This window comes from Otolemur garnettii, unplaced genomic scaffold, assembly GCF_000181295.1.
Source record: "Otolemur garnettii isolate 467f Iridium unplaced genomic scaffold, OtoGar3 scaffold00086, whole genome shotgun sequence".
Classification (NCBI taxonomy): Eukaryota; Metazoa; Chordata; class Mammalia; order Primates; family Galagidae; genus Otolemur; species Otolemur garnettii.
The window spans coordinates 793,715-803,609 of record NW_003852481.1 but is presented as its reverse complement, the minus strand read 5'-3'; the positions used below and the strand labels follow the sequence as shown (position 1 = coordinate 803,609).

General features: G+C 39.9%; 1 protein-coding gene across 1 annotated transcript in view; it reads right to left on the bottom strand.

Moving 5' to 3' along the window:
• The window catches only part of DDX10 (DEAD-box helicase 10), a 278,013-nt gene that overhangs the window by 249,583 nt on the left and 18,535 nt on the right, over window positions 1–9,895 (bottom strand). Inside the window, exon 7 of the mRNA XM_003794715.2 lies at window positions 1,550–1,676. Coding sequence (XP_003794763.1) covers window positions 1,550–1,676 — 127 coding nt within the window. The remainder of the gene's footprint in view (window positions 1–1,549; window positions 1,677–9,895) is intronic.

The following is a 9,895-nucleotide window of genomic DNA, read 5'->3' as shown; positions in this document are numbered from 1 at the left end:
CAGAGGCGGCAGGTTCAAGCCCAGCCCTGGCCAAAAAACTGCCAAAAAAAAAAAAAAAAAAAAAGAGGGAGGGAATGTTTAGCTGTATCTAATGCTCCTGAGAGGTCAGATAAAATAAGGACCAATAACTAAGCACTGATCCTGGAAAGCTGTACCTCATAATAATGGCTGATTCAGGGAAAGACTAAAGAGAGCACAGAGGGGCAAGTGACCCAGCTCGCAGAGATACGTCTTTACAAGACTTTGCTATAAAGAAGGGCAAAGAGGCACTGGCCAGAAAGGGACATGGGACTTTTATTCCAAATATGGGCAATATTAAAGAATGAGGAGAAAACAAAATACAAGGGGGAAAGTAGATATCTGCAGCCTCACTCGTACAAGTGAGAGGACAGAGCCTGGAACACACTAGAAGGACTGGTCACAGACGCCATCAAGGACGCTTCATCTACCATGGTAAGGGGACCAGTGGAATATTTATTACAGACTAGAAACTTAAAAGAGAACTCAAAATTGTTTCCTAGTACCTAAATACCAAGAACAAATCCTGCTTTGGAAGCTGTTAAGTTTTGAAAACCTAAAATACATCCTATAATAATAACTGAAGTCATTCTTTATATGTGAGGCTGAGGTGGGAGATCACCTGAGCCCAGGAGTTTCAGGTTACACTGAGCTATCAGTGCGCCACTCATTCTAGCCTGGGCAACACAGCAAGACTTCCTCTCTAAAAGAAAAATTGCTTGGTAAAATGATTGAGTCCAGTAGACAATAGAAACAGATTGCCACTTACCTTCCCATAAACTGGAGAGACGCTCATCTGTTTATGAAGCTAAGCTACTGCAAAAGCTGCTAGGTCTAGAATAGATCTGTAACATCACTAGGAACATGAAATACACTGGACAGGTGGCACACGTGCACCCACAAAGACCATGGACCCTTCTTAGAGGAGGAGACCAAGTTCTCTTATACATCTCTGAATTCCTCATTCCACCACAGGGCTGGTGTTCAAAAAGTACTTATTAAACGGAACAAAGATAAAAACAAAACACTGCCGAAGGAGAGGGAAGGAAGCAACAGAGACTTTAAAAAGGCAATGTCAAAAAAGGACTTTCAGGTGTAACAGCTGACCTTCTCCTTCAACACCATTAAGTATTTCCCAGAGTTAGGGTGAAAGGACGCAGGGAGGGCACTCCAGACAGATCAGCACAGACAAGGACAGGAGGCGTGGAAATACATGGTACATTCAGGTCTGTATTTACAGAGGGTGAGTATCAGATTATAAAGACCTCTCTTTAGCTGACAGCTACTCATTCTACTAATATTTATTGAAGGCTACTATGTGTCCAGTGTTATTAGCACAATAATGAAGAAGTTCTTGCTCTCATCAAGCTGAAAGTGTCATCCACTGATTCCTTTACAATACAGACTACAGATCCCTCATCGCACCTGGCACTGTATTTCTCTTACAGTTATTTGTCTAACTGAAATTTGATATTTCAAAAGGGATAATTTAACATGAGTAAGTTCAGGAATTTTTTTAAAAATTCAATACCTCTTTGCAACTGGAGAAAAATACAATACTCTTCTTCTTCAGATGGCTTCTCAAAAAGGAGAACAGCACACTGATCTTCTGCTGCAGCTCGCACACCACGTAGTTCTGCTCCAAAGTGGCAGGGGTGCTTGTGGAATGAAGGGGAGGAGAAACTTCAAAATATGTCATGTTGGTATCTTTGAAATCCAGACCAAATAAGAAAACAAGTTTTCACAGTGACACATCTCAAACAAATTTCCTCTACACACAGACAGCTGGACATTAAGTTCTCAAACTCATCCTAGAAACAAAAGTGCTTCCTACTTCACTGCTGAGTCTCACTAGGGTGACTTTCACAGTATTCCCCTCCGGAAGCTCTGCACCTACACCCAGTCCACCTTTCAAACTACTATTTCCAGGATGAGTTCACAAACTTAATTGCCAGACCTCGTACAACAGCTCTGATGGTCATTCCAGTAAGTTCTCCAACTGCTTTGAAGAACAGACTAGGAGGCCAGGGGCAGGGGCTCAAGCTTATAATCCTAGCACTCTGGGAGGTCAAGGCAGGTAGACTGCTTGAGCTCACAGGTTCGAGACCAGCCTGAGCAAGAGGGCTTCCCCAATCTCAAAAAAATAAATAAATAAATAAATAACAACTGGGCATTGTGGCAGGTGCCAGGTACTCAGGAGGCTAAGGCAAGAGAATCGCTTGACCCCAAGAATTTGAGGTTAGTGTGAGATAGGACGCCATGGCACTCTACTAAGGGTGACGAAATGAAACTCTGTCTCCAAAAAAAAAGAAAAAGGAATAGACTAGGAACTGACTGGCATCAGTGCATAGCTTCTCAAGGGCGTACTCTTTCTTGTTTTGTTATTAAATCATAGCTGTGTACATTAATGCGGTCATGCGGTGCAGTGTGCTGGGTAAGGGAAGTACTCTCAAGGTGACCGCAGTGATTGATATTCAGCAGTGAGGTTTACAGCACTATTTTTAGGGTGAGTTCGTGAACTTAACTGTCTGATGTCATACACCAAAAAGAACCTTTCTGTATTATCCTTAGGAACTAAATTCAAAGCATGACTTTAAAATACATTCAAAATCTTTCATAGATTGTATGTCAAAAAATCTAACTTGTAAACAGTGATAATCTCTGAAAATACAGGGTCAAGGATCAACTAAAAAGGGGCCTGGCAGCTCACTGTGCTGGGAGTAGTGCTCTACACTGTATTAGAGCTTAGGTTGCAGAGATACACACATTCATCAGAACTCACAAGTATACCTAAAATTTGTGTATTTCATTGTATAAGTTCTATACCAAAAAATAAAGTGTACAAATATTAAAACTCCTTAGTGATATATGTGCTGAAGTATTTATAGGGGAGATGTATACATATGTGCATTTAACTCTGAAATGCATCAAAAATTAGGTGATACACAATTAGAGAAATAAATGCAAATAAATGGATGCTACCATTTCATGGGTGTAAGGTGTTTACCACTAAAGCCCTGCAATTTATGGCACATTTGATACTCATTATAAAATGTTGCAAAGAAATATATGTATTTACTCTTTGAACTCATATACCTGTCTTTAGAATCCCATTCCAACAATACTTTGCTTCATAAAAAAAGAACACAGGCTTGGCGCCTATAACTCAGTGAGTAGGACACCGGGCCACATACACGGAAGCTGGCAGGTTCAAGTCTGGCCTGTGCCTTCTAAACAACGACAACTGCAACCAAAAAATAGCCCAGCATTGTGGCAGGATCCACAATAGGCCCAGCTACTCAGGAGGCTGAGGTAAGAGAATCACTTAAGCCCAAGACTTGGAGGTTGCTGTGAGCTGTGATGTCATTGCACTCTACAGAGGGTGACAAGTAAAACTCTGTCCAAAAAAAAAAAGCTGGGCACCTATAGCCCAGAGGCCAGGGCGCTAGCCCTATATACTGAGGCTGGTGAGTTTGAGCCCGGCCAGGGCCTGCTAAACAACAATAACAAATGTAACAACAAAAAATGGCCAGGCATTATGGTGGGAGCCTGTAGTCCCTCAGGAGGCTGAGGCAAGAGAATTGCTTAAGCCCAAGAGTTTGAGGTTGCTATGAGCTGTAATGCCACAGCACTCTACCAAGGCTGACAAAGTAAGACTGTCTCCAAAAAAAAAAAAAAAAAACCACAAAAAAATATATATTATTGGGCAGCGCCTATGGCTCAAAGGAGTAGGGCACCAGCCCCCTATGCCAGAGGTGGCAGGTTCAAACCCAGCCCCAGCCAAAAACTGCAAAAAAAAAAAAAAATTATTATATATATATTATTTACAGAACAAAAAAAAAAGAGAGAGATGAAAATCAACCCAAATGTCCATCAGTAGGGTACCTGCAGAATGAACTATTACACATCCATACAACTGTATCAATAAAAAAAAAAGTAATGAAAACCATTCATACGTTGCTATGGAGGGATCTCTAACATACATTGTTAGACAAAGAGGCATATAGCAGAATAGTACATATAATTTGGTAACATTTATTATGGTGTGGGCATACATTATATACATATACACGTGCCCACTCGTGTTTATACTGAGGGGGGAAAAGGAGCAGGAGACAAACCAAAAACTAGAAGTCACTTGGTTTTATATATGACACCAAAGTCATAATCCATAAAAGAAACCTATAAGGCGGTTACTTCATTGAAAACTTCTGATCTGAGACAGTAAACAGAATAAAAAGACTAGCCACAGAATGGGGAAAATATCTGCAAGAGACATATGACAAAGGACTGTTCTCCAAAATACACAAAGATTCCAAAATTCAAAAACAAAAACAGAAACATCCCCATTAAAAAAAATAAAAGTGTGGGGGTGGTGAGAAAATTCTTAGCAGACACTCCCCCAAAGAGCACATACAGATGGCAAGTGGGCATCTGATGGATGCCCCCATCATGTGTCACCACAGAAACGTGAACTGAAACCACTACATGCCACAACGCTCATTGCAATGCTCAGCATCCAGGAGATACTGCTGACGTCGAATGCTGGCGAGGACAGAACAGCAACAGGAACTCTCATTCATCGCTGCAGGCATGCACAGTGGTACAGCACTTTGAAAGACAATTTGACAGTTTCCTACAAAACCAAACAAACTTTTACCTTCTGGTACAGCAATTGTGCTCCTTGGTATTTACCCAAAGGAGCTGAAAAATGTATCCACACAAAAACCTGCACATGGATGTTTACTGCAACTTTATTCATAATTGCAAAACATGGAAGGAACCAGTATATCCTCCAGTAGGTGAATAAATAAACTACTATATATCCAGATAATGGAATATATTCAGCACTAAAAAGAAAAATGCTATCAACCCATAAAAAGACATGATGGAACTTTAAATATATATTACTAAATGAGAGAAGGTAATCTGATACGGCAATATATGATTCATACACGACATTTTGGAAAGAAAAAAAAATTTTTTTTTGAGCGTCTTACTCTGTTACCCTAGCTAGAGTGCAAAGTGCCGAGGTATCAGCCTAGCTCACAACCACCTCAATCTCCTGAGCTGAAGTGATCCTCCTGCCTCAACCTTCCAAGCAGCTAAGACTAAAGGCACCCTCCACTAATTTTTCTATTTTTAGAAGAGAAAGGGATTCGCTCTTGCTCAGGCTGGTCTCAAACTCCAGAGCTCAAGCAATCCTCCCTCCTTGGCCTCCCAAAGTGCTAAGATTACAACCGTGAGCCACTGTGCCCAGCAGGGAAAGAAAACCATGAAGAAATCATCACGATACTGACAAGCTAGAGAGAGAAAGCAGGCCAGAAACCAAACTACAGGACCACAGCAACCCCTCCCCACACCCCTGAAAATCCTCATGACCTTGACAAGACTACAGCAATCCTGGGAGGACAGCTACCATGTTTCCCTGAAAATAACACCTACCCAAAAAATAAGCCCAAGCAGGATTTCTATGCATTTGTTAAATATAAGCCCTACCCCTATAATAAGACCTAGTGATGCATAGCCACGCCATGCATTTTGGCATGGAGAGGACGACATCCCCTGAAAATAAGCCCCAGTGTGTCTTCTTGAGAAAAAATAAATATAAGGCAGTGTCTTATTTTGAGGGAAACACGGTAGTGACAGAAAGCAGGTGATAGAAAAAAATACAATGGTTACAGCCACCCCCTTCCCATAATCCTGGAATATTTCACAGCTTATGTTCTTAGGAAACATCAGTATCTCCTACCCTGGTCCTGGCTGACACTGGAGATAAGGCCCTGGTGTGAGATTAACACCTTCTGTGGAAGGCAGTAATTCTGAAATCAGACTCAGACACAGCACCATTCACTCTGCAGCAAAAAGATGACTTCCCTCACCTCTCATGATGCCCTCCCACATTCCAGCTACACTAAAAGTCCCTTGAAAGGATGTGAGGGGGGCTGACTCCTGGTCAGACTCCACTCTGCTTCTTTAAAATAAAGCTTATGGCTCGGCACCTGTGGCTCAAGTGGCTAAGGCGCCAGCCACATACACCTAAGGTAGCAGGTTCGAATCCAGCCTGGACCTGCCAAACAACAATGATGGCTGCAACCAAAAAATAGTCGGGCGTTGTGGCAGGCGCCTGTGGTCCCAGCTACTTTAGAGGCTGAGGCAGGAGACTCGCTTGAGCCCAGGAGTTGGAGGTTGCTGTGAGCTGTGAAGCCACAGCACTCTACCCAAGGGGATAGCTTGAGGCTCTATCTCAAAAAAAATAAATAAATAAATAAAAATAAAATAAAATAAAATAAAGCTTATCCTTAATCCCTGGACTGGCCTCCTCTCCTTGTAGACCGTCACCAGGACTCTATCCCTAAACCTCTCAGAAACTATTAAGACAGCAAAAAAGATAAGTGGTTGCCAGGAGTCAAGTGAGAAAATGGATGTGGATGAACAGGCAGAGCACAGGATTTTAGGGTTGTGAAGACTCTGTGTTACACAAGAAGAGCAGACACACGTTCAGGTTTGTCCAAACCCTGAAGTCAACCATGGCCCACAGATGGCACAGATGCGTCTGCACCGATTCTCTAGGGTGGCAAATGGGCTACTCCAGCAGGAGTGCAGACGATGGGAGGCTGAGCCTGTGATACATGGGAACTCTCCGCTATACTGTCCTCTCAATTTTGCTGTGAACCTAAAACTTCTCTAAAATAATGAGGTCTTTAAAAATAAATAGGTCTTATCTAAAGGAATTTAAGGAAAAACAAATGAAGTTTTACAGGAAGAAAACAAATGAACACAAATATATATTATATAGATAGATAGCTTAATAACAAAGGAATTAATTATCTTCAGAAGACTCTGTTACATCTTTATTGAGATTAAGGAAAAAATGCAAAAATCACTTTTTTTAGTTTAATTTACGAATCAAGCTTTTATATGTAATCACATTATTTAGTAATAATGGCATTATCCTGAAACTATTTTAGATGTACTGAGTGATAAATAGAATAAAAGCCTTTAGGAATAAAGACGTTTGGCATAAGAGATAGGAGATACATACAAAAAAGAGGCTGAGTGAAATCTGCTTTCCCAAATCCCAAATTTGCTTTGTAAGCATCATAATCAAATCTTCAAAAAAGAAAGTCTGTCTGTCCACTGCAAATCCTAACACAATGACCATCCCCCTAGCACTTCTAGTATATGGCCTTTAAATACTATATTCTGCTAAAGGACTGGGTAAAAGCTGGAAATACATAAGATAAATCTAGAACACCAGAAAGCAAGGAGCCCAGAGGCTCTGAGGTGTGTCTGAGGATCCAGGCAGCAACCTGAAGCACCTCCTGCTGGACAACTCTGAGACAATGCAGGACAGTTACTAAATACGACTTCTACTGACTGAAGGATATGAAGTTTAAATCTTTAATTATTATTCATTTGTCATTAATTACCATTAAATCTGAGTTCATTTTGATAAACAAACAAACAAAAAAACAACACTGTTCACCCTCAGAAAATGCTTGGGAACAATTCATTCCTCTCAAAGCTGATGAAAAGAACATAGATTGGTTCTCATATCCTGGCTTTCCTATAAGAACTGAATCTCAGATAATCACACAGGTCATGCTGAAAAGCTATTTAATGAAAACATTCAAGTTAGTGAAGAAATGATAGAATTAAAAAACCATAATTTTGTGAACCTTAATGAAATAATGGAGCTAGGCAGTAATTTCCATCAGCTGCTAAAATCAAATGATTAAAAAGCTGTGGTATCTACCATAAAGAAGGTGCTTATATATCAGAGAAGCCTTTTGACCTAGAACACCAACCATAAAAGTTGGAATAAATTTTTAAAAACATACACAGATTAAAGACTTTGGAGAGCAACCAAGACAGCCTGGACTTGAGGTGCTGAAGGAGAAAGTGGAAAAAATGCCCTAAGGGAACCCCTGAACTAACTAACCTCTGTCCCCCACACCCAAAGCATCTCCCGACTACAAGATGGGAGAGAGAAAAAGTGGTAGCCTTAAGATTAAACATGTCACTCCCAGATCCCAGAGAGAAGAAAAGGTGAATTTTAAAATTTTTCACATATTTCACACTTAAAGGTGAGGAATATGACCAACTCCTCGACTGAGCACACACCAGGCAAAATAAGGACAAACAAAAAGCAACAACTTGGAAACTCCAGGACTAAGCGGAGAGTCTGGCAAATTCACAAGGTCATGAGGGTCAGAGTCTGGCAAAGGAGAAAGGCTCAGGTAGATTTCCCAGTCCATCAGTAGAGACCCTGGGAAGGGCTGTGCACTGTGTGTCAAGTCTATTCCCCCAAGTCAAAGGGTAAATCAGTAACAGGATAGCCCCAAAGTCTAATCGCCAGACTAGACCATATCAAACTAACCTGAACTTGAGACATTTGCCTCCCAAGAAAAACAAATTTCCTTCCAAAGGTCAAAGGAACAAGAGAGTTCTCTGATGACTTTACCAGATATTAAGGAACCCACAGTACAAGAGAAAGAATAACTTTTAAGAGAAAGAAACTGCCAAGATAGCCTTTAAGATAATGAAGTATAAAAAAGTCAAAACAAAACGTTTCGCTAGCAGACATTCACTCAAAGGAAATTATTTAAGAAAAATTCTCAGAAGCATAATAATGCAAAAAGAATATTTGGATAAATCTAAATATTGACATTTCATACAGTAATTATAGTGATTTGTTGGACTTAAAACAGTGGAATTAAAATACTTGATAATGAAGACACAAGGATAGAAAATAAAGAGACCTAAGTAATACGAAGGTAAATTAAATGTCAAAAGCAATTATTATATCAGATAAAAACAACATGCTGTTCAAAGACAAATCTGAAAACACAGGACAAAAAACAGCATAGAAAATAAAAGGATGGGGGGAAAAAATCACTGTCCCAACACTAACCAAAGAAAAGTTGCTATGTGCACACTAATATGCTAGACTTAAAGGCAAAAAGTATTTGTAAAGATAAAACATCTTGTAATAACTGATGTTTCGAATTAATAGATGTAGGCCAGGTAAGGTGGCTCACGCCTATATAATCCCAGCACTCTAGGAGGCAGAGGTGGGTGAATTGCCTAAGCTCAGGTGTTCAACCAACCTGAGCAAGAGTGAGATTGTTGAATTTGAGATTGTTCATAATTCATCACAGAATTCAACCTGTAGTCACTGGAACATAGCAAGTTGCCATGGCCCAAAAGCACATTCTTTCAAAAATAAAATTAGAAGCACCAACTGACTCCATATGCGACATAAAGAAAACACTGGCATACTTTCTGTAAGTACACTCTGACTTACAGCTTCAGAAAGATCTAAATTTTAATTTTCAGGTCCTTCACAATTAGAGTATAAATATTCTCTGATACCTTACAAACTCTTAATTATAATGTCTCATGCTGTATTAACCAAATTGTTAAGTGTCTAACGGTGAAAAGTAACAAAATCCCCAACAGCATTTACTTTTTTATGTTTCCTGTGGATCTCAAACCACAGCACTCAAGCCATCATCGCATAACCTGCAGTTGTGTAAATTATGTCATTAAGTTTCTGCCTTCTGAAATTTCCTGAAAGCCACATTTTTACAAAAGATGTAACTGGGTTTCAAAAATCATTTGTGAAATAAGTCTTTGTATTCAGTCTTCTCTAAAACTTTATTATCAACAAATAATAACCAACTCTGGTCTACAGAAATTGGGGATAAATTTTAATGCAATTACCATTAAAGCCCCACTGTCATACTTTAAAGATCTTGAGTAAATAATACTTCGTTTTATATGGAATCAGAAAAAACCTCGAATAGCCAAGACATTACTCAGGAATAAAAACAAAGCAGGAGGAATCACGCTACCAGACCTCAGACTATAC